Source organism: Xyrauchen texanus, chromosome 3 (genome assembly GCF_025860055.1).
Source record: "Xyrauchen texanus isolate HMW12.3.18 chromosome 3, RBS_HiC_50CHRs, whole genome shotgun sequence".
Lineage (NCBI taxonomy): Eukaryota > Metazoa > Chordata > Actinopteri > Cypriniformes > Catostomidae > Xyrauchen > Xyrauchen texanus.
The window spans coordinates 19262022-19288640 of NC_068278.1; the positions used below are offsets into that span (position 1 = coordinate 19262022).

The 26619-nt window shown below is 40.0% G+C and overlaps 1 protein-coding gene across 3 annotated transcripts in view; it reads right to left on the bottom strand.

The window, feature by feature from the left end:
* LOC127628507 (amyloid-beta A4 precursor protein-binding family A member 1-like) overlaps positions 1 to 26619 on the bottom strand; it is an 84406-nt gene that overhangs the window by 26455 nt on the left and 31332 nt on the right. For all 3 annotated transcript variants that reach the window (XM_052105314.1, XM_052105296.1, XM_052105305.1), the window contains exon 3: positions 1480 to 3165. In XM_052105314.1, the coding sequence (XP_051961274.1) occupies positions 1480 to 3099 (1620 nt within the window). In that variant the 5' untranslated portion in view covers positions 3100 to 3165. The remainder of the gene's footprint in view (positions 1 to 1479; positions 3166 to 26619) is intronic.

The following is a 26619-nucleotide window of genomic DNA, read 5'->3' on the forward strand; positions in this document are numbered from 1 at the left end:
AAAAAAGACATGTACACAGCATGAAATGATACAATTAAGTTATAATACTAACCGTGGGCACAATTGAATGGCATTTACTCATTATGTTAATAAAAAGGGTAATACTTATCTCAGCTAATAGGGAGAAAAAAAGAGATGTTATAAAGAGAATGAAGAGAGAGGGAGGTGGGCCGATCTGATTTTTAAGTAAATCAAGTAATGACATGATAATTTTGCTGCCTTTCTTATACCAAGTGCTCATTTTTCTCTGTCTCTGGTATTTTTAGACAATGCCTGTTGTGGTTGAGAAACAGGACAGCTCCATTTGCACGCGCTGGTCATGTGAAGCACTCACAGAATACCGATGAGCTCTCCAGGCTATGGATAAGGAGTGCCATTCTATGAGTGCGAGCAGTCTTCATTTTCTAGGACATACAATTTGCTTGCCGGAGTGACAGGCACCACTCATGAGAATGAGCCAAGCATGTGCCACTGTTCTCTTTTAAGTTATGACCAGTTCAATGACGCGATTCACCCAGTGAGACAGCCGAGGAAAACAACAACGCATTGTACACTTTTTGCTCATATATACATATATATATATATATATATATATATATATATATATATATATATATATATATATATATATATTAGTATTTTGTGCATCTGCTACAAAGACATAACAATGCACTATATTATTGCAAATAAAAGCTATATATATCACTATAATAATTTTAACAATAGTTCTCTGAAAATAATCAATCTATAAGTGGTTGGCTAATATGGGTTTTTAAATGGCTGATGGGTGATATAATATTGATATATGATCAAATTTAGTGATAACAAAACAGATAAGCAAAGAATAGTGTTAAAGTTTAATTTGTGTTTAAGTTCTATGCTTTGGTTCAGTGTAAATTAAATGTCACATCTGAGCCACATTGCAGCAGTCATGAAACTCTTGTTTTCAATTGGTTACACACAAAAATCATACTGTAGTCTTTGTGCAGAGCAAATATGGTTATATATTATTAAATATATTTAAGGAAGATGAAATATATGCAAGGAAGTTTAATCACAATTCAGTAGGTAAATAGATGTAATAATAAGACCAATCACAATTTAATATACAAATGTTACCATAATGTCATTGTTGTCTGTTACATTTTGAATGTTGAACAGTCAGTCAAGTCAATGGGAGACTTTTGAATATACATGTAATTCTTAAATTTCATAAAGTATTATGTTTTAGAGAAAAAACGATAACAACTAGAGCTGAAATAATCTATAGAGCAACGTTTGTAAGTCTGTATGGCTGAATTAATTGTATACGTTGGGGTTTTAGATCAAACACCTAACCAGAATGTTTGAGGGATATCCAACTATGCTTTACAAACAGTGAAAGACAGAGCAGTGACGATAGAATAAAACATAAACTAGAAAGTAAAAGCAGAAACATTTATAAAGCCAGACATCATACATGATTCAGCTTATACTCACATCACCCCCCAGAGATGGCTGCAGGTCAGATTCTGCTGTAGGGCTAAGGTCCTGCCTCATTACCCAGATGGGTTCTTTGGGCTCATCAGGCGTGTAGGGTGAGCGAACTGTCCTTGTCTTTACCTCCTCTATTGCCTCTTTGATGTCCTTAATAGCCAGTGAGATTGCGTCTCTCTTTTCACGGTTGCTCTTCACTGAAGCTGGCTCTTCTGAGGGGCTTCTGAGGGACTGCTCTCCACTCTCTACTTCACTCTCTAGCTCTGGGGGTTTGATCTCTTCCGTTTGGCCGTGGGCCTGGTGCTCAGACTCGGGCCACTCTTCTTCCTCTTCCCCATCCTTGTCCATGCCCATCGCAACATGATCCAGGCTCTGCGAGCTAAGACTCTCCTTCACCTCAGCCACAATCTGGTCAATGTCCTCGTCCTGCTCGCAGCTGTCGGCACGGGGGTAAGGGGCAAACTCGGCTTCCTTTTCTGGACTGTCCGACTCCCCATCAGATCGCTCGTCATAGTGGTGGAGCCTAGAACCAACGGCCTCTTGCTGCTGGTACAAGTCATGCTCTAGGAGTCTGAATTCTGCCCTACACTGCTGTGGAGTCTGTCCCTCAGCTTTGGTCAAGGGGGCGTCTGATATCTCTTCATAAACGTGCTCCTGGAGGGTGTATTCAGCATAAGGCTCAGTGTAGGGCTCGTCTTCTGAGGGTCCACCCTCACAGGTCTCTCCTGACCCAGTAGGACTGCGGTACATGGGCTGAGTGTAAACATAATTGGAGTAGTTGGGGTTTAGCGTCTCTGCATCACGGCTCTGGGGCCTCTCAGCATTGGGCAGGGGCTCTCGAGGTAGCGGTGGTGGCTGAGGGGGGTATTGGGGCTGGGGGTAAGCTGGACCACCGTGCTGTTGCTCTGACTCGGCACTCTCTGTGTACTCTTCAGCTTCGGGACGCAACGGGATGCCATATGCAGTTTCATCCTCCGGTTCAGCTTCCAGAGACATGACCGCATCCCCTTCTGCCCGGTCCGTGTGGTTGTGGAAGCCACTCTCAGTGCTGGCGGATCGGGCCAAAGCACTGCCTCCTTCTCCCTCGTCCTCTTCGGCTTCCTCTGGCTCTCTGGTAGAAGGCATAGTCTGTGTTGGGGAACTAAGTTGTTGTTGTTGTTGTTGATGCTCCAGTCTTTGCTGTTCAGCTCTCTCTGCTTCTCTCTGTTGCCTCTCCCGCTGTCTCTGTCTCTGCTGCTGCGCCCGCAGTCGGGCCTCGTTGTCCCCCTGTCTGCGGTAACGTGTCACTGCAGGTCGCGGTATGGGCTGCTGAACAGGCTGCTGCTCTGTTTCACCCTCTTCAACTGGTCTCCTTGGAGCATGTGAGCGGTTCGTCCCTCCATTGGATCCTTCGTACCTGCGGTAGCGCAGGGCCCCCTGCTGTTGGGACTGGTGGTGATTGTTCTCTGTACCATGGCTGCTGTGGTGGTTACGGGAGCGACCAGAACGAGAGCTGCCATCTCCATTTTCATGGCGTCTACGGTGGGATGAAGGGGGCTGCTGGCCCTCTGGTCCCCTGCGCTCCTGGTCTGCCTCTGCCACCTCTCTCAACTCCTGGCTGTGCAGCGCCTCCTGGTGGCTCATGCTTGGAACAGGACAGAGACTACACACAGAACATATCTTTTCCCACTTTTTAACCTCAACTCAAACCTGCAGAAATCCAAAACAAAACAGATATAAACCTTAAAACAGCTCATTGAGAAAGATTATTGAAACTGTGTAATTAAAGTACATTAGTAAATATATGTGAAGCTAATAGTCAAAATAAAAACATTAAACATATAATTAATATAAAGGTTACAGCAATGCATTAGAGCATGCTTGGGGTCCATAGGACTACAAAAAGTGCCTGGGCTTCATTCATTCTGAAGAAAATGGAGTGGTGAAACCCATAATTTTAAGAAAGAGCAATAAGAAAAGTAATGCATGCCTTAGTTATCACCACTAATTAAGACTAGTTCACTTACAGTCAAATTTTCTTTGACAGTTTTCAAATTACCAGGGTGAAAAACAACCACCGCAGATGTTTGCACAGAGTGATATTTACTATGGTGCCATAGAAACAGGCACAGAAATAGTCTCAGATCAAGAGCAGCTGCCTTTGTAGTTAATGTAAAAAGACATCAGCATATTTGGTTAAACAACATTCATCCATACTCCAGTCTAAATGTATGAAACTGAGAGTTATGTATGGAAGCACAATTGAAGTATCTCTACCTGTCTGCATTAAGAGTTCACCACAACTCACTACGCAATACAGTAACTATAAATCACAAAGAGGTGTCAAGCTTTGCCAGCAGACCTTTTGTGACTTCATAATAGTCAATAAAAGGAGGATATCCTTTAGCATCAAAGGCTATGATACAATAACATTAACTGACAAGCCCTACTGCCGACATCAGCTATGAGTAGGGAAGCACCACAAAACATTTTGAATAAGATTATGCAATTATTTTAATAAGATATTTAATATGAAATATAGCATGACATATTAAAATGTCATACTATCTGACCTGCCACATTTACACATTAATCTCTTTACTTATTTTCTTGTCTCAATGAGATCCTGAGGGAATTCCTGTACATTAGGTATACAAGCAAAAAAGGTAGCACTATGATCTAGACTAGACTGTAAATGTGTCCTACTTCTACAATTCTTGCCAGAGGAGTGATCGAGTGTCACGAACACAAAAAGTGGATCTCAACACATCCACAGCAACACACACATTTGTATACATCTGTGGTTCTTAATTGGTGGGCTGCAACCCCAAAAAAAGAGAAAACGTTTGCAATATTTTTTTTTGTTGATGTCAAAATCCTTCGCGTCCAATCAAAATTTACATTATTTTGCAGCAAATATATCTGTCATGTGGTAAAAGCTAGCCAAATTAGACAGATGGATACATGGACAGGTTGTGTCAAGGCACTAAAACACCATGAACAAAATTATGTAAGGAACTGAAAAATATGACTGACTTCATTAAATACAGATTCAGGACAATAAACATGGTTTGTGCCGACCATAATGTTTTGTGGGATGTTTAGAAACCAAATATATTAATTTTCCTATTCTATTTTGATACATTTTCATATTATTGGTCTAATGCCGTTCATGGTAATATTAAATTTTAATGTTTGATTTTTAAGTACATTTGTATTTACTCTTGTACGATAATCAGTTTAGTACCGTGTTAGGTCACCACTTAATGTCCAATGTAACATCTGGCTCTGGAAGTGAAACCGGTTGAGAACCACTGTTATAAATCAACATTTACATTGACACATACTGTATGAACACACACAAAGACCCTTATATTTTTGCATATTCAACAGTATAAATGTCTTCAATAAATAACAAATTTCAGAATTGTTTTAAGCATGTTGTCTCACGACGGTTGATATTTTGTGTTACACTTCCATTTGAAATGAGACATCGCTTGAGACGAGCTGTGATCTTATTTTAATCAACATAAACAATTAGCCTCATTTTCATTCAGTGCCTGACAGCTTACCTGGATAGAACATCAGTGTCTAAGCACCACATCTCAAGTGATGGGGAGAGGATAGAGGTGATAGGAGAACACAAAAGCAAATATACAGCCTACTAAAACATGAGTCACTTAAGGAAATGTGATGTCTGTCCATGCATGATGATTTTTGGCATGTTGTTAGAGATATCATGTCAGAAAGTACAGCGAGGTATGATCAAAAGTGACGGTGCGAATACAGAATGCATCAGAAGGCTGCAGTAATTGGCCTAGACGTGAGAAAGGAAATTAAAACAAAGGTGAGTGACTCCTCTCCTTTCTACGTATTAAAACAAGGGCTTAAAACTTCCTTGCTGATTTGAGTGAGGGGTCAAAACGAACACCAATTTGTGATCAAACGCCACTTCAAGGCATACAACTGCCTCGCAGAGGGAGCCCTGGCCTGAGTGATCATGTCTACCACCGCCGGTGGTTGTCCACTTAGATCTTCCGCATCCTGTCCAGGGGCCAGACGTGGAGATTCCAGAGGTCTCTGAGAGACCCTCCCTCAGGGGAACCTGCCAGAACGTTGCCACCAGCAGCCTGACAGAGACAGCGGGAGAGGCAACAGAGAGAAGCAGAGAGAGGTGAACAGCAAAGACTGGACAAGCAGGCACACTGGGGGGAACGCATACTTGCGCTTTCATAGTGACCGAGTCTAACTCCATCCCAGGAAAAGAGATGCACTGAAGAGGGGAGAGCTTGCTCTTTTCCCAGTTGACCCGAAGCCCCAACTGATTGAGGTACCTGAGCACCAGGTCCCTGTGTGGACACAACAGGTCTTGAGAGTGAGCTAGAATTAGCCAGTCATGAACGCCCAATTCCCTTAGTGGGGCAAGGGCTGCCTCTACGACTTTCGTAAAGATGTGAGGCAACAGGGACAGACTGAAGGGGAGGACCTTGTACTGATATGCCCAGCCCTCGAAAGCGAACAACAGAAAGGGTCTGTGCCAAGGTAAAACCGAGACATGAAAGTATGCGTCCTTCAGGAGTAGGTCCTTCAGACCTCAGACTGGGTGACCACACACGAAGGTGGGAATCCAGTTGTGTCCACCGCGTCTGACTGCACCAACCTGCTCTCCGATGCTGCGATAGAGAGCTCGTCCTGCTGCCTGTCTCATCGCAAAGCTGCCTATCTCATCCCAAAACTCGACTGGGTGAAACTGGGGAATGGGAGGTCCGTGGGGGATTACCCAGCAGAACCACTCCCATTGGGGTCCCCAAATCATCCCCAGTGCTAACTGTCCCAGCCTCGTCCTCGTAGGTAGAAGGACCGGGGTGGGTAACGGCTGGAGTGGCTTTCCCCCGTAAGATGGAAAGCCATGACTGCAACGTTGCCATGGTCATGTTCTCGCAATGAGAACATGAACCATCCACAAATGCTGCCTCAACGTGACTATGGCCCAGACAAGTGAGACAACAATTGTGGTCATCAGAAGAGGAGAGATAGCGACTGCATTCAGGAACTACACAGATGGACAGGCATCTTTAAAAAGGCGCACTCTTTGAGGAAAATATATATTCTTTTATCAGAATATATACTCTCTTAGCTGTCAAAGCGCCCAGGGATATACTCTGCACTAGGCGTGCACAAGAGGGAGAAAGCCACTGAAATGCAGCATATATCCAACAGCATAAACTTTTTGCGAGGTGAATGGAATGGCAGTGGAACTCGCTGCTCAACACCGCTCGGCTCAGAAGAAAAAATCTGAATGAGTGGTTGCGAGCCAGCTCCGTTTATACCCGTATGTCCGGGGAAGTGGCATACAAATTCCACTCACCAAATCCCATTGGCCTATTCTCAAAGTTGTTTGGGGCTTCCAAGAGCGACCCCTAGTTTCACTACATCGATACACAACGTTGAGTGAGTGACAGATAGGGAACTGGCATTATACCTAGTTCTAGTAACTTGGCATAATCAACTTAATCTAACGTGATATAAACATGAAGGCTAAACAAGACAAGAAAGCTTAAATGTAGGTGAACATCACTGATTTACGTTAAATGAAAAACATTCATTTATATTAAATGAACACCATTTATTAAAGTTAAACGAACACCATTCATTCAAGTTAAAGCGAACACCATTCATTCAAGTTAAACGAACACCATTCATTCAAGTTAAACGAACACCATTCATTCAAGTTAAACGAACACCAGTCATTCAAGTTAAACGAACACCAGTCATTCAAGTTAAACGAACACCAGTCATTCAAGTTAAACGAACACCATTCATTCAAGTTAAAAGAACTCCATTCATTCAAGTTAAACGAACACCAGTCATTCAAGTTAAACGAACACCATTCATTCAAGTTAAACAAACACCAGTCATTCAAGTTAAACAAACACCAGTCATTCAAGTTAAACAAACACCATTCATTCAAATTAAATGAACACCATTCATTCATGTTAAAACAACACCATTTATTTAAGTTAAAGAGCCCATATTATGCTAATTTACAGGTTCATAATTTTATTTTGGGGGGTCTACTAGAATAGGTTTACATGCTTTAATGTTCAAAAAACACATTATTTTTCTCATACTGTACATTTCTTTTCACCGCTCTTCATCCTCTGGCCGAAGTCTCTTTAATGCCCCCCTTTCCGAAAAGCCCAGTCTGCTCTGATTGGTCAGCTGGCTTATTCTGATGTGATTGTTTAACTGCGTAGAGCATGTGTCGGAAATGTAACGTCCCTTACCATAAAAGAGTTTCAGCTCCCGAATCCTTCTGAGCAGCTGTAAACACTACTGTAACTATGGTAACAGTGGCATCGGTTTTTGCCGTACCAGTTTAAGCCAGAGTCTGATAATGAAAAAAATAATGAAAGTTTGGAAGAACAAGCTGATTGACCCAAACCACCTTCGCAAGCACGACTTGAGCAGGACGTTTCACAGTGCTAAGTTTTAATTAATAGCTTTCTTACAAGTACACTGTTGTGAACCTAACAAAGCTTCATGTAAAAGACACATAGTGCATCTAAATTAGTCATCTTTTGCTTGAATGGGTGTAGCCAAACTTTTTTCGAGAACAGAGGCTGACTTCTGGTTAGTGAGCAAGTTAGCCGTGGACTACCATTGACAGCAGCTGTTACATTGCAGATTGTAATTATATAATTATATTAGACTCTTGAGATCAACCATTTTGTTTTAGGTAAAAGCTGGCCCACTGCTGAATAGTAAACTCTTACCAAAACAATAACATTACATAGCAAGTTAGCCGAGCACTACCGTGGATTGCAGATGTAAAATCACCGTTTGTAAAAATAAATCCATCTCCACACTTGATTCATGATAGTAAGAACGAAAAACAATCTGCATTATTCTACACAATTAGCTGATTAGCAAAACTAATTAAACACAATAACATTAGCTAGCAGGTTAGCAGAGGCCTACAGTTGTGCACTGGGTTTACACCGTAGCTACAACACAAAACTCTGCATTTGAACTCTCGGTAGCAAATAAATCCACAAATAATCAAGCATACTTACAGGTTGTGATCCTGAAGCACCAGACTGTCCCAACAAAGTGGGAACTGCATCTTTCAGGAGTAACCGTCTTGAAAATCCGGCATCAGTTGTGGCTGTACTGCTGAGGAATAGTGGTAAAAATTAATTTTAACCACTGCTACTTCAATTCGTCTGCCCTTTGGAAGTCCAAACAAAGAGGTTTTGCTTTCGCAGTGAAGAAAACAGCGTCTTCTCGACATGGCGACAACACTAATCCAACTCATCCTGGCCTCGGCTATAACTATGTTTGTTTGAGGGCGGGCCAAAGTAGCCCTTAGGTGGGCCTTATGCAAATGTGTTACATAGTGTAGATACTTTACGGAAGAAAAGGCTGGACTACAATCCAGCCATTTCTGGTAGTTCTTGAGCAGCGTTGTCTGTGGGAGAGAATAACTCCCTTTTGCATGGACTTTGTGCATTGTAATTTTGCAGACCTTTTACAGGCACAAAGAGCTATGTTACACACTAAAGGAAAGTTAAAATCCCCAAAAGCATAATAGGCCCTCTTTAAACTAACCCATTCATTCAAGTTAGTTTTACAAGGTCCATTTTATGGGGTTTCAATTGATTTCACTTTTTAAGAGAACTTTCAATCATGTGGAACCACTGTCTATGACTGAATCATGTTCAGTCAAAGTGCTATTTTTTTTTTGTGTATGCTAGTGTACAACTAAAAGTTGACAAAAAAGGTCAAATGTGACCTGCTGTATCAATTTGAGTGGTATTGACCCAGAAACACATTGTGAATTTGTATGCACTAAAGGAAAATAAAAGGCCTTGTGCTTTCTTATGATACATTAAAATTTTTAGGTGACACTTCATAATAAGGTTCCATTCGTTAACATTGAATATATTTTTTCCAGCAATTATTAATCTTGTTTAATGTTAGTTTACAAAAATTGAATTGTTCATTGTTAGTTCATAGTGCATGAACTAATGTTAATATATAATGCTTAAAAGTTTTTTATACACTTTAAAAACTTTATTACCATAGTATATGTTGAAATTTAAATTAGCCAAGATTAGTAAATGTTGTGAAAGTATTATTCATTGTTAGTTCATGTTAACTAATGTAGGAAACTAATGTTACCTTACAACAAAGTGTTACAGTCCCAGACAGCACACATACACTACATCACTGAGATGTCTGTTTTTGATCTTTTAATCTAGAAAGCATTATATTCTAATTAACATCTGTTAAACATCTTAAAAAAAAAAGAATTACAAAAGTTCAAATCATAAACTTCTCAAAAACATCTGATGAATGTCTTGACATCAGAGACATACTTCTTTCTTATAGATGTATTACAGGAAGCAAACAACATAAACAGTACGTCTTCTAGATGTACTGTAAACGCACACATCAAATAGATGTCTGGGTGATATATGTGTGCTATCAGAGAAATACATTTTTATGTTTCTAGCCAAAACTGGTGCTGATATGTAATCATTTAAATAATGATTTCTTTTTTTTTTTTTTGGAGAAAACGTCCTCTAAAGATTCCAAACAATTTTCAGACATTATTTATCAGAACTGGAAGATTTATTGAAGCATACATTAATAATTAAGTAATATAAATACAATGCTGGGAAGTAACAGAATACATGTAATTTGCATTATGTAATCAGATTACAAAAATAAAGTACTTGTAATTGGATTTCACTGCATTTAATGTGTAATCAGATTAGTTACATCTTTATAAATTACATGATTGCATCCTTGATAACATGATGAATCAGCCAAAGGCAATAACTAGTGCATCATTTAGTAATTATGCTTCTAAATTTTATAAGGGTGGTCTGAGCCAGAGCCAAAAAAACATGTGTTATAGGCCTAACCATGTAGAACTACATAAACTGAGGACAATACACAAATAAACACAAAGCATTTGTATTCTGTTTTAAATGTAGTTTCTAAATTAATGCACAAATAAATGACAAACTGTATGTGCACCCTGCATTGTAAATAATGTATTTGAAACAAGCCCACCTGACCATAATTTTAGACACTCTTCCATAAAACAAACATTTCTGAGGTTTCGGTCATATGTATATATAACTTTGTTCATAGATTTTAAATTATTAAATGCATTTCAGCTCATGCTTCAGGATGGAAAAAAAGCACCTGTTTTAGGTTAAGGCCACACCTTCTCATGAATAATTATGAGGTACAAATTGTAAATTTCCAATTTAAAGTCATTATCTCACTATTGCTTTCAAAGTTGGATAATAAAAAGTCCAATCCATATTCCTAATTTCCTGATTAACAATTATTTTAAAATGAAAAACATTAATATTCTCATTGTCTTCTATCTCGAGTAACAATAATATTGTGGTAACACTTTATAATAACTTTCATTAATAAATCATTATCAAACATAAATTATATAATGCTTAACATATCATTAGTTAATGTATATTCAAATAGTTAGAAATATAAGATGATATGCTTGTTAATGTTTACTAATTAATTTAACTAAAATGACATAATGCTTAACAGATCATTATTTAATGTACATTTTTCACAATTTCACACAATGTTTACAAATTATTCAATTATGACCAACTATTTAGTAACCAGGCTCTGTAAAGGCCACTCATTTATTGCTTGTTCGTTGTGGTTTGAATGCATGCTTTTACTATTTACACATTATTCAAAATCATTTATAAATTATTTGTACATAATTTTGCAGTTACCAATCTAAAGTTGAAACTATTCATGCATTTATTCATGCATTGTAAATGTTTATAAATGTTTACAAATAATGATTTAATACCTTTATAAGTAAAATACTATGAAATGAGTTATACTGTTACGATCCTGTGTTGTCTGCCCCATGTTTTCTGTTTCACTCGTCACTGATCACGCTCCATGTCACGTTTTCCTTGTTGTCCGCCCCGTGTTTCACTGTCCGTGTAAGAAACTACATTTCCCATGTCTCCCGGCCCTCATCACTGCCTGCACTGTGTTATTGTCCGCACCTGTTCGTGATTTTGTTAGTACCGTGTCTGTCTACTTAAACCCTGTTGTTTTCCCTTTCCTTTGTGGTTCGTTATCGTTGCATGTTATGTTTCTTGTTCATGCCGTTGTTCTCTCGCTGTTCCCCTGGTTCATTCGAGGTTTACCCTGCCCTTCGTTTATGTTCACTGTCTGTTCTACCCGCTGTGTGTTCTTTTGTGTTTGAGTTAACTTTTTCCCATCGTGGACTTTTCCTTTGTTCCTGTGTTTGTATTATTATTATTTGTTTGTTAATAAAACCGCGTTTGGATCCGCACCCCCTGTCTGCCTTCTCCTGCTTCCTACACACGCATAACATGTACCTACATCTGTTGTTGCATCTCTGACAGTGATGGCATTAAACATTTGAGCAAAAAGCTCTTCATTACAGTTCATTAATTTAAGTTAACTAACTATGGACATCGGATAACTTGCCTGAGGTAAAAATTTACAGTTGGTCTTCCCTGCGGTTGAAACACTGATTTGCGGATTACATTAAAGATGAATCATTCAACATCTCTTCTGATGTTCAGTCAAATGTTATATTCTTGCTGTAACTTGCTGTGAAGAGGAGAAGATATGAGAACAGACACAGTCCAGCATTCCTGTCTGAACTGACAGCAGTTGAAGCGATTAGACATACCACATTAAAGAAAACATTTAGTTTGAATTTCATGATAACTTTGACATCATATGAAAGCTGAGACTTATCCAAAACAATAGAAGCCCAAAAAGTCAAATAAAACCTGACTTGCATCACAATGTGCTGTATTTCTCTTCTGGGAAATTAGCAAAAAATATTTATGACAGCATCAGTTCAGGGGCATGTACTTTCATTGGACAATAAAATGCTTTCTAAAAAGAGAATCCACCACCACCAAGAATGTCTATAACACAGTACCTGGCAAGAGCTATCAGTTAGTATTCTCGGCATGCTCCCTTAGAAGTATGCAACCTGGATTCTGCCATTTTATTCTTATTGGCACTGGGTTCTGGGCACATTTGTGATCACACTGGAGCTGTTAGAAAATGCCAACCTGACAACACTATTTACCTGATGGCACTACAAGAACACACACACAGCCCGAAGCCCTTCGCTGATGACTTCTAGCCTTTGCAGTTTTAAACAATCTTTAATCAATCAATAAATCGGCTCAATTAATACATGACTTGCATTACACATACTACAGTATTTAGCTAACTAATATTGGCATATGTTCATGCTGTAGAACCAGAGGAGGGTGAGCTTCCCCAGCTGAGTCTGGTTTCTCCAGGGATTCCCTCCCGCATACTAACATCTAATTTTGTTTTTTTTCATTGCCACGGTCAACTTTGGCTTGCTCACTATGGCTTAAAGACAAAAATATGAAGGAAGATGTGACTTTCTATAAAGCTGTTCACTAGGGGTTTTAAGACATTAGTAGGAATTTTTGTAAAGCTGTTTTAAAATGTGAAATTGTAAAAGGTGTATTGTGAAAATCGCTATATAAATAAAAATGTATTGACTTGCATGAGCAGTGACAACAAAGGCAGCATTTTTTATACTTTTATAAGCCCTCCAAAAATATCAGGCATGGATAAAGTACACATACTAAACTATAATGAAATATTTGCCATTTATATGTTGCTTGTAAAATAAATATTTCATCAGAACTCTTGGGTTAATTATTGCCTGCAGAATAGTGTAATGCAACTGATCAGCACTGCCAATTAGCAAATAATGGTTTGGTATTATGTCTTAAATGAAAGTCTACAGGCTTTTTTTTAAAAAAAGGCTTTCAATATGTCTCACCACGACTATGTCCACAAATAAGATAATTTTGTTCAACAAACCATTTCACTGGGTCTTTAGAAAGTGACTTGCAGAAATTGGTATGAGCAATACCCAAAAATCAGACACATGTGCTTCAATCTGAGTATTCCAAACCAACATTGCTAATAGATTAATGAACACAAAAATAAAGATAGCTGGTCATGAGCTCCAATGAATGAACATCCAGTATAGCAAGACAAATAAATAGCTCCTGGTGCAAGAACTCTCAACTCCTTCATGCCTGCTTAAGAAAAAGAAACGTCAACATATTTCCATCAATGAAAAAACATACAGAGCTTTAGACAGCTAACATATGCTATGCCAAGACCTATAGATATTATGCAAATAAGTATTTGAAAATAACTCTTTGAGAAGGTAATACTAGCCCTTCATGATTCATGGTTTGAAATCAGCATGAATGTGAAACCTCACCTGAGCTACAAAGACAAGGAAAAAGAAAACAGTCTAAAAACATGATGAAGGTCATCGATGAAGGTAGGTAGCTGGCAATGGTTGAAATAAAAAAGGACTACTGATGCAAAAGAAAACCATGTTGTTCTCAACCATCAGTTTCTCTCTCTCTCTCTCTCTCTCTCTCTCTCACTCACTCACACACACACACACACACTACTTAGCTGTCCATCGTGTACGATGATGACGCTTGCTCCGGGGGTGGGGGTGGGAGGGGGGTGGGTTCAGCGATCTTGTCGCTGGTGCCACTTCTCGTGGGCGTGGAGTCCGATCCTTGAGCCGCACACTCGTCTGCAGATGGAGCAGGGGAACCCAGATGCCAGGGGGGTACCAGCCGCCCACTGGTGTCTCTTGATGCGCCTCTCGGATCGTCGATCTTGGTTGGTTTGGTGCATTTGAGAGACTGCAGTGGCACAGGTGACCTGCCAGGCAGATCTGTCGAGTGCCAGTGATTCAAGCTGTGTGAGGGGGATGTTCGCTCGCTTTAGGATGTCCCTGGTGTAGTCCTTGAAGCACCACTTTTGCCCTCCAGCAGACCGTTTTGCGCCCATTAGTTGACTGTAGAGGACTTGGCTGGGCAGGCGGTGTTCAGGCATGCGTATGGTGTGCCCTATCCAGCGCAGATGTTTTTTGGCCACAGCTGCTTCCATACAGATTGAGTCAGTGTTGCTGAGGATGACTGTATGGGGAATTCGATCTTCCCAGGACAAACTGAGGATCTTCTGTAAGCAGCGGATATGGAAGGCCTCTAGGTTGATGATGTGCCGGCGGTATGGGGTCCATGACTCTGCCCCATAAAGCAGAGTAGAGACACATACCGCGTTATAAACAGCGACCTTAGTACGACCTTCAGGTTACGGTTTTCAAAAACCCTGCTGCGTAGGCGTCCAAAAGATGATGAGGCTTATTTCTTTGTCAAGGGAGCAGAATGAGGACAAAATGGAGCCAAGATAGGTGAAGTGGTCCACTGTTTTAAGTGGAACACCGTTTATATGAAAACTGGGGGGTGTGGGGGCAGGGGTAGTGAGATGAGACATGACCTTGGTTTTTTGAATGTTGACCTGTAGGCCAAAGGATTGGTACAGACTGGATATTGTGTTAAGGGCGTGCTGCATTGAGTCCGGGCTGTGAGCTAAGACGGCACAGTCATCAGCATACTGAAGCTCGCAGATTTGGCGGGTCTTTGTCTTTGTGTGGGCCTGGAGCCGACGTATGTTGAAGAGGCTTCCGTCAAGTCGGTATTCCACATGGACACCGACTTCATGTCCCATGACACGGTGGAAAAGGCAGGTGATGGCAGAGAGAAGGATGTTAAAGATCACCGGAGCCAAGACACAGCCTTGCTTCACTCCAGCTTTTACCTCGAAGGACTCTGATTGGAGTTCTCCCGTGAGCACTCTGGCTTGCATCCCGTCATGCAGCTGCTGTAGGATGCAGAGAAACTTGGGAGGTACCCCAAGTTTGGAGAGGTGTTTCCAGAGCAGTTCACGGTTGATGGTATCAAAAGCTTTGCTGAGGTTGATGAAGGCAACGTAAAGGTCTTTGTGGTGTTCTCGGCTCTTCTCCATCAGCTGCCTCAAGACAAAAACCAGCTGTGTGGTTGAGCACAGCTTCCGAGATGTGCTCAACCAGTCTGTTGAGCATGATCTTGGCCAGGACTTTCCCTGCGATGGAGAGAAGAGATATCCCGCGGCTGTTGCCACAGGCTGCTCGGTATCCTTTCTGTTTGTAAATGACCACGATGCTAGCATCCTTCCAGTCCTGTGGGAGGGTCCCATGTTCCCAGATGTTTTGGATCAGGAGGTGCAGGCGACGCGTGAGGATGTAACCTCCGTGTTTGAAAACCTCTGCAGGGATTCCATTGGGTCCAGTGCTTTTGTTGTTCTTCAGCCCTGCAATGGCTTGCCGGAGTTCTGAGTAAAGTGGTTGGGTGTCCAGGTGCATGGTAGGTGGCAGGTCTGGGAGATTATCCAGAATATGTGTGTCGACAGGGTTGATGTGGTTGAGGAGACTCTCAAAATGATTTGCCCAACAGGCAAGAATCTCGTGGTGGTCCTTGAAAAGGATGGCGCCATCAGCTGATTGGACTGGGGCAATCACCTGCTTCCTGGGGCCATACAATGCTTTTATGGCATCGTAAAAGCCTTGAATGTTATTGCAGTCTGCCATGTTCTGGACTTCTCGCGCCTTTTGCACCCACCAGGTGTCCTCCATAATTCTGAGGGCTCGCTGGGTTGCTGTTCTTGCAGCAAGGAAGGTAGTTTTAAGGGTGGGAGATCCTGGGCAGGACAGGAGAGCTTTGTGGGCCTCATGCTTGATTTTTAGAAGTGACTGTATCTCAGCTGAGTTACAGTCAAACCAGTCCTGATGGTGTTTCCTTGATTGGCCGAGTGCCTCTGAGGTTGCGCTATGAATAGCCTGGCGCAGTGCTGGCCAGTCGGTTAATTCCTCCGGGATCTTTTTGAGGTTTTCAGCAAACAGCCGTCGGAGGTTGTCTTTGGTGGTGAGGCTATTCAGCGCTGTACAGTTGAGTTTCTTGTTTGGAGCTGTCCTCGGGCCACGGGGTTGAATGCTCATGAGTAGTTTGGATCTGACCATGAGGTGGTCAGTCTAAAAACATGATGAAGGTCATCGATGAAGGTAGGTAGCTGGCAATGGTTGAAATAAAAAAAGGACTACTGATGCAAAAGAAAACCATGTTGTTCTCAAACATCAGTTTCTCTCTCTCACTCACTCACTCACTCACACACTCACACACACACACACACACACACACACACACAAAGGATCTCACACATTCAGTGTTAACTATGTGTGAGGAGCAGGTTTAATCAGAGGGTGTGTTCACAGCTCTCTCTCCCACGCAGTTCCCAGCGGAGGTCTCAGTCAATGGCTTCCCCACAAGGACAAATCAGCATGCTGTCTACTGCTGCAAGCAGAAAGCAGGATGATGAAGGATATGATGAGCCATGTGTTGAGATTTAAGCGATCCTACAACACTACAAAGAATTGTATTCATAAATAGTAAAGTATCTACATCTTTTTTACCACTTGTTTTAAACATAAACCTCACATAATTTTGCTTAAAACAAGTGATAAAATCTGCCAATCTCTGCTGAAAAGACCAGCGCCACCAAAAGCTAAAACTGCAAAACTAAGCTGACCAGCCGGTTGACCAGTATGTTTTTTTCGTGTATTACTGGTTAACCAATGAAGTCTTGCTGGTTATGATAGTCAAGAAATCTTGTTTGAACACCATCAATGCAAAAAGTGCAACCATATACTTGCACATTTTCAAGACTACATGGCAAAATGTATGTGGACAACTCTTCTAATTAATGGGTTTGGCTATTTCAGCTACACCCATCACTAACATTTACAAAAATTAAGCATACAACCATACAATCTCCTTAGGCAAACATTTCAAGGCATTTCCTGATAGCACACATAAATTATCCAGACGTCTGAGTGTGTTTACATCTGAAAGACGTATTTTTTTGCTTGCTCATCTGCAAACATCTATGATACGTTTCCTCTTTGATGTCAATAAGACATTCAGCAGATGTCTTTGAGACGTTTATGATTAGAATGTTTGTAAATCTGAAGCCCAAACCTGAACCCAACTGAACACATCTGGGGTGAATTAGAACACTAACCTACTACCTATTAATGCACATGGTTGTGAATTTGAATGCTCAACAAGCACATATAGGTTTGATGTTCAGGTGTCCACATAATTAGCCAAGAAGTGTATTCTCTGGAAACGTATTTTTACTGGAAAACAAGACAGAGATACTAAGAACAGGATTTGCAGTGAACAAACTGTGTGCATATGAAACAATTCTGCAGCATGCATTTGGCTTTTCCTCTTTGTTTAAAAAATAGGAAGAAACTAAAGAGTAGCACCCTCCGTTTTGAAAGGATTATTGTGTGCAGACCTGTCTGTGATTGGTAGGCCAAACTTAGTAGACACACTCACTCATACACAACCACAGCGAAGTGGATACTCTCTGGTCTGCAAGGCTGGCAGGGTGTGAGAGTTCATGCAGCTTTAAAGACATTCTGCTTCTTGGTTGCAAACAAACATGGCAATTCATTGGAGCCTACAATCCTGAAGTGGAAAGGGCGTGAAAGAACAGTCCCCTCAAGATTAATGCTATATGCATCACCTGCTTAAAGACAAATCCTCCAATCAAATCTTGTTGATGACTCGATAAAGACATTAGCTGTGTTCAAATATGCTTACTTAACTACTATATAATATGCCAAAAACAGTATGCCAATGAAGTAGGGATGTGCAAAACAACCAATTTTCATAATTGACTAGTTGGTTGGTTGTTTAAAGTAAAGACACTGACTACCACCCCTGGAGTCACGAGTTTGATTCCAGGGCATGCCAGGTCTCCTAAGCAACCAAACAGGCCCGGTTGCTAAGGAGGGTAGAGTCACACGGGGTAACCTCCTCTTGGTTGCTATAATGTAGTTAGCTCTCGGTGGGGCGTGTGGTCAGTTGTGCGTGGATGCCACAGAGAACAGTGTGAAGTCTCCACACGCGCCATGTCTCCGCGGTAATGCACTCAACAAGCCATGTGTTTAGATGCATGGGTTGACGGTCTCAGACTTGGGAGGCAACTGGGATTCGTACTCCGTCACCCGGACTGAGGCGAGTCACTAAACCACCATGAGGACTTTGAGTGCATTGGGAATTAGGCATTCCAAATTGGGGAGAAAATTATTTTAAAAAAATCGGCATGAAACGGAAGTTGCGACTGACTTAACCTCCATATTGAGACATATTTCAGAGGGATACAGCTTATCAAACAAGAAACAAATGTAAGGTGTGGATTTGAGTTTATCTATTGGTTGTTGGTTGAATTGTGAAAATATGGGCATTGCATAGCGGAACAGAGGCAGATCTGAATGAGAGTTTGCTGTGGACACGCACACCCCTACTAGAGGTCTGCAAGGGCCATAAAATGAAACCCGAACCTGACCCATACCTGAGACCATGTGGCCCGACCCCTCTCGACCCAAACAATACTGTCAGATTTTAAGCCGAAACCCAACCTGAACCCGATATCGCTCACTAGCTAATTTCTTCTCCTAGCAGGTACTGTTGCAATAGGCTGTATTTTATGTAGCTAAGAATATAGGCAACATTCATAACAGTATTGAAAAACATACACTGTTTTTACAAGACATGGCAGTCCCTCAGTACACTAGAGCAGAAGGAAAAAAAAAACCCATTGCCTCACTGTTTATTTGCTGAAACTTCACTTGGTGTAGAACAATCCGGAATAATTTGAAACACTGCAACAGTCCCCTCTATTCAGCCTGAACTCGTTCAGAACATTGAATCTTGAGACAACTGCACTAAAAACAATCCAGACAAAGAACAAAGAATGTAAAAGATTGCAGGTGTCTCAACATGCGTTTTGAAAATTTGAAGTTCTTCTTAACTTGACACTGTTCAAACAGTCCTGCACAAGACGCTGAAGAAAAAGTGAGATGCGGTGCACATGTCAAAGACATTCGTCCAGCATGTGTTTAAACAATGGAAAACAGACGCGTGCAAAAACATATTCAGTGTGAACAGCCCCTAACTCATCAATTCACACGTGTCTGTGAGAGAGAGAAAACGATATTGTTTATTTTTTCATTAACTACAAACCCGAACCCAAAGTCCAACTCGACAAACTGACCAGAACCCGGCCCAGTTCCCGTCGGGTTCTCGGGTCCCATTGGGCCCAGGTCGGGTTGCAGACCTCTAACCCATACTGCCATGCTGCTTGAATACCAGTTATTGGTATCATGCTGTGCATCACAAGATAACTGCATTTAAACATAAATAAAATCCAGAGGCATCCGAAGCATTGTATTCATTAGTGATCACCTCAGCAATTCAAAGTCTCGAACACAACCACGAATTTGCCACTAATCCTCCTCATTCGAAATGTAAATTCAAGCCAGCTGACAAGTAATCAAGGACATTTTGAAGGAAATACACCTTGCCGTCATCACCAACAAGCGATTGATGACATGATTCTTTGTTCAGCTCTACGCAAGGTTGTGATTTTTATAAGAAAGGGGCATGGTTTAAGCGGGTTAAATGATTGGAGAGGTCCAGCATACGCCACCAGAAAGAAGTCTGGTGAAAATCGAGTTATTACAATTTGATTAAAGATTAATAATAAATAAATAAAAACATATGCATGGATGAATCATTCACAATAAGACATATCACATGCATTTAGAAAATAGATAGGGTGAATTTTCTACATTTACAAATTAATTTTCTTGATAAACTACCGAACAGCACGTGCAGAATTGTGACATATCATATGCAGCAAAGGATAAATCTATGCTGACTTAAAAAACTGACCAGATGGAAGACTTTGATAAGACAGAAAGTTACACAAACAGTGAATTTGGTCACGCATGTCAAATTCAACTTTTTTTATGTGGCAATATTTGACATCTGCAATCGATTTATTATTATTATTTTTTACCTTTTTGAGGCTAACCGTGCAAAAACACACAGTGTGTGATCTCATGAGAATGAGTCACAGCTAAAACTGCCTTCTCTTCAGACACATTGACAGTGACTCAAACAGTAGAGCTGAATTATAAGCATTAACAGCTAAATAGAAACCGCCAAAACAGAGTTGCTGAGTGGGGTCCTCAAGGCTGAAAGTGAATTAGCACAGTAATTCAAACCAATATGAAACAAGTGTTACTCTGAATCAGGGTGGTGTATCATCATACACACAATGAGTTCATGTCAACTCGAGCACAAATTTAACTCCATTGCAATTCTGAATGCCAGTTGCTTATGATTAAGAAGTAATTTTACTCCAATTGTCTAATTACACACACACACACACACACACACACACACACACACACACACACACACACACACACACACACACACACACACACAAATAGTTTTTATATCATTGTGGGGCACTTCATAGACTTCCATACATTTTATGGATTTATACAGATCTAAAGATAATTTCTATACCGTAGCCCTAAACTTAACCCTCACAGAAACATTTTTGCAAGGTAGGTGATCTCAGGTTTTACTATCCTTGTGGACACACACACACACACACACACACACACACACACACACACACAAATAAAGTTGTTGAAATTAGATTTTTTCCTCTAACAGGATTACCACAACCACATTTTAAAGAAATAGGCATGTTCACCCAAATAAAGAAAAATTATTTAATTAGTCGTTCTAAACCCATATGACTTACTTTCTTTCATAGAACACTAAAGGAAAAGTTTTGAAGAATTGTACTGGTTGCTTTTTGCATGCAATTGCAATGAATGTGGACTAAGGCTTTTTTTACGTTTCAAAAAGGATGAAAATGCATCATAAAAAATGTTCCATTAAAATGTTTTGTGCTATATAGCGCAATTAACTAATCGATAAAGAAAATAATCGACAATGGTAAATGGTCTGTACTTATATAGCGCTTTTTTAACCTTAACGGTATTCAAAGCACTTTACACTGCATCTCATTCACCCATTCACACACACCAATGACAGCAGAGCTGCCATGCAAGGCGCTAGCCTGCCATTGGGAGCAACTTGAGGTTCAGTGTCTTGCCAAAGGACACATCAGCATGCGGATTCGTGTGGGCCGAGAATCAAACCACCAACCCTGCGATTAGTACATTTCACTATCAATTAGTTGGATTTGTGCAACCTGCACAGAAAAGCTCTTTCACTCTGCAGTAGTGAAGTGAATGAATGAATATGCATGATTAAACTCGTTTGAAAAATGACAAAGAAAGTTGAAGTGGAAAAAATACAACCCAAGTTGTCCAGCACATGGGAGCAGTTTATGTTCAACACTTAATAGATCATAAGCATACCATTTATTGTGGGCCAGTTGCCACGTTAGGTACATTGACAGAGTGCTTGTGCTGTTTGTTACGCTTGAGAGTTGTTTCTCTCCAGGCATAACATACATTTTATTGATATTGTCTGTTTTCTATAATGTATAAATGTTAACTTCAAAATCAGGGGTGTATTTTCATTCTTGCAAAACTGTTTGGCTTTACCACAAGTAAAATAAACTTCACTGAGCAAGGGAGCATGCATACATTCATGTCAATCAAACCAATTACAACAGAAAAAGCTCAACCATTTTGATAAAAATTTGCTATTTCATAAACACTGGTAAATGAGTAGTTTAAATTGTCCTGCTGCTTTCAAACGGAGAACAAAAAGTTTAAAAAACTACAGTGTAATTTACAGTGTAACATTTCAAAACGTATATTCCAATACTTCTAGAGTCATCCGATAGCTTTAAGTGAGGAACAGAAAGTAATCTTTGGTGCATTCATGAGAAAAGTGGTGATGTCCGATTTATGAACCAATCGTTTTTCTGAGTTGGATCATTTTTGAAATTCAAAAACTAAGACTTATCTGGAGGGGTGGTGGTGTAGTGGTCTAAAGCACATAACTGGTAATCTGGTAATCAGAAGGTTGTAGGTTCGATCCCCACAGCCACCACCATTGTGTCCTTGAGCAAGACACTTAACTCCAGGTTGCTCTGGGGGGACTGTCCCTGTAATAAGTGCACTGTAAGTCGCTTTGGATAAAAGCGTCTGCAAAATGCGTAAATGTAAATGTAAATGAATAATGACTTACATTTACGGTTTTAGAAGACCTGGCTTACGAGTCAAGCTGACAAGAAGATGATTTGTTGCATCCTTTTTTGAAGCTTGAAAGCCTAAACACCAATGGGCCTAATTGTTTGTAAAAGAGAACCAGTATAATTCTCCTTTTTTGTTCCATGGGAGAAATAAAGTCATATAGGATAGAATTGATATGAGGGTGAGAGAGAGAGAGAGAGAGAGAGAGAGAGACTGAATAATGCACAATAGTACTCTTAGTGCTGGTGTCAATGTTGTGCAGTTTTTTGGTGGGATGTGCCATAAGGGTTTGTGTCTAGTGAAATAGGACTATTAAAATATGCCAAACTCCACCCACTGATTTACTGGTTCAGGCTTATTAAAAGCATACTACAATTACATTGACAGCTGGTGCCACACTATGACAGATACCAGAGTCAGCTGAATTAATAATACTATGTATTTAGTATGCAAAATGAATAAAAACATAACCTACTGTAATATTGCTCATACATGCCATCAATCTACAATGTCACATACAATTTCTCTGTAAATACATTTTAATAAGCAGAGTTATGTTAGTGAATTGTATATTATTTCACTCAGATTTCCCTAAGGGGTGTTCTATTAAAACGACGTGGTTCTCCACCATTTCAAATGGTGTCTTGGGGAGCTTTAAGAAAAGACATAAATGAAGATACATTAGCATACCTCACTAATTTGGTCAATCAATGGTATAGATCTACCCACCCCCCACCCACTCACATTTGCCTTCGGCAAATCAAATTTGAACTGTGACTCACTGCATCTGGATCAGCCAATAAAAACCTCATAGCAACTGAAATAATTATATTTGCCAGAATAATGAGAAATTATGTTACAATGTCACGCAGTAGGTCAACGACATGCAGACTAGCCATGATGGCTTTTACTGAACTTCTACTGCAGAATTTCAAGATAACTGGCTACAGCTGTTTTTTTTTTTTTTAAATACTTTTTCATCCTAACAATCGCTTGATATTGGATTAATTTGCTTAATCAGTGCTGAGAATATATATAAAAAAAAAGAGAAAAAGGAAAATAGCTTCTGTCACGCATCTCTAATTATTTCATCTTTTTTAGAGAGGCGAGCTGTTAGACCTTGTTAACTCACCCCTCATTCTAAAAATAATCTGCCTCTAGAATGTATGGAGCTAGAATCCAGTACTGTTATACTTTTTTAACTGGAACAATTGCAAAACTAAAAGTCATTCTGTTGTAATCTTCCTCCAACAGAAGCCTGGCTGCTGTCCTTATGTGGTTGTGCTTTCTTTTAAATAAACTTTACATCACTTCCTCTACACCGGGGTTTCTCAGGTGGGTTGCGACCTGAAAGTGGGTCACATGTCTGTTCTGACAGCAGGGAAAGAACAATGCCAGTGTTCTTCCTCCGTTGAAATCATTTTGACGACAGCCCAACCAAAATTTCAAGCCGCTGAAGCAAACTTAATCATAATCTTGCAAGCGTTTGCCATATTATATGCGATAAATAAGTTCTCATCTGCAAAACTAGATTTTCACAGGGCGATTGAAGCCTGAATTTCACGCAAGGCATCACGCAACCAATGATCTGCTCATCTCTAATCTACAGTATATCTGGAGTGCACGTGCATCAACCGGCTTCCATCAATATTGCGGCAGCAGACCACAAAACTAATGCGAACCATAGAAAATTCTTACTAGAATTCAAAGTTAACGTGTTATGGAGGAAGTCAAACCTCTCAAGCAGTAGACAGCCCTGTTATGCAAACTAAACATCATAACCCTTATTAAAATGTATCACGGTTTAACAGCAGTATCAGTAACTGTGATATTTTGACAAAAATGTTATAGTTTCATATTAAATAATCTATTAGGCATAATCTACTGGACCTCATCTGTATTACAACTGTGGCAGTTGGTTGAAGTTTCTAAATGTGTTTAGGCTACAATTTTTTCTTAACAAATACTACCATTTATTAGTGTTATTGTTAATATCATTATTTTTAGAAAGACAAGCTGTATTGAACAAACCACAGTAATGAGGAGCCATCCATGGTCTTACCTCATATGGCATTGATGCTAATCTGCTCACTACAATTGTACAGAACCAGTCTGGCCATTCTCTGTTGACCTCTCTCATCAACAAGTTTTTCCATCTGCAGAAATTCCACACGCTGGATGTTTTTTTTTTGTTGTTTTGCCGCCATTCTGAGTAAATTCTAAAATCAGCAGTTACAGAAATACTCAATCCAGCCCGTCTGGCTCCAACAATCATGCCACTGTCGAAATCACAATTGGCTGATTAGAGAATCCCATTAATATTTAGGTGTGCATGGACAAAGTTTTCCTCATGTTTAAAATATGTTCTATTTGTAATGATATTTAATAATAGGAAATAAACTGGATAATAAATATCACAGATTCATAAATAGGGGTCATCGACTTTTGGGAGCGAAAACTCCCTTTATCTTTTGTTGTTGACAAAAAATTATGTCACATGCCCTTTTACTTGAAACCCATCAACAAAAATATGAAAGTTAAAGAAAATGCAACCCAGGCTACATTTAATACAAGTTACTTTTTTACGGTGTTGGGTTGCCTCTTGATGTCTGGGTTCCAGAAGCAAAACCAGTTGAGAATCACTGCTCAAGATATCAAAGCCAAATTGTGAAACTGCACCAAATTAAAACCAAGTCCTGACTTGCAAGAATACATTTACATGTGAAAAAGAACATCACTAATAAAAGCAGGTTTGCATGTATGGTCAAATTGGTGTTATATGTCACAATGCTAATCCAACACCAAACAAACAGTGACAACTTCACTGCTTTTTCATACTCTCTCCTTGTCTACTTAATACAGTGGAATCTCATATGACTCCAGTTACCTAATTGTCAATATCAAGCATCAGAATCCACCATGGTGCCCTTAAAAAAGGAATGATATTCTCAAATTTCCCTTCTGGATATTAAACCTTTCGCCATTAAACCTTTCACTGAATAAAATAAAATAAAAAATACACTCTTTCAGTGTATATACCTCTTTATATTTCTGAAAATCAAACCTGTCATGATCTCTACACACATCAAAACTTTGCCTAGGATGGTGCCCCTCTTACATTTTTAATTTCCCACTTAAGAATTCAGGCAAAGTTTCACAGGGGAAAATAAACAAATAAATAAATAAATATCCTGCAGTAAAAAGCAAATGGATTGCCACAAGAGAACTAATGCAAGCGGTTTTCACATGGTGACAATACCCCCCATTATGAAAATGGTATGTTCCGTGCCTACTGCTGCTTTGTATAGTCACTATTTATACCACACAATGCACAGCTATTGTAATGGCTAAAATCGTTGCTGATACGAGATCTGCTCTCTAAGCAGAGTGAATATCACAAGGACTGTCAAAGGATAAGAGTCAAATCCAGCTACAATCTGAAAGAGCAGATTTTTTAAAACAGCAAGAATATTAACATCATGTCTGTACTGGAATCTATCACAGGCTTTTATTGCTCAGGTAAAAGTGCTGAATGTATTGCATGCAGTGGCGAATCAGAATCACAGTTCGGAAAACCTGTTTGAAAACAATGTTTAGTGGTGCTTGTAAATGCAAGCATTAGTTCTATTACTATTGCTCATATTCAGGGTTAAAGATTTGAACAAACCGGATTTCCGACACGCAACATCAACCCGCTAGTTTTAAAGTTACCAACAGCGATAGCAGTATCATTTGTCACACGTCTTTCAAATTGTGAAAAAATAAATGGCTGTGCGCAAAACCACGCCGTGGTCAATAAACGAGGTTCAGATGGTCCACTCGTTAGCGATGAGCTAAACGATAAAGCTCAGGAAGTTTATCAGCTGTTGGCTGCACACAGCTATCACCAGACCTACCAAAAGTGTAGGGAAAAGTAAAAAAAAACTTAAGTAACTACAGAACCATTAAGGAAAAGTGGAAGTGGTTCGACCAAATGGACGCTATATAAACCGGCAAGCAATGGGGGGGGGGAGAGTGCCCTGGACACGATGGAGGATGGTCAATTTTGTTAAGATCACTCTATACTCTGCTTGAAAGCATCATTTATTAAGTTGACCAGCTACTGG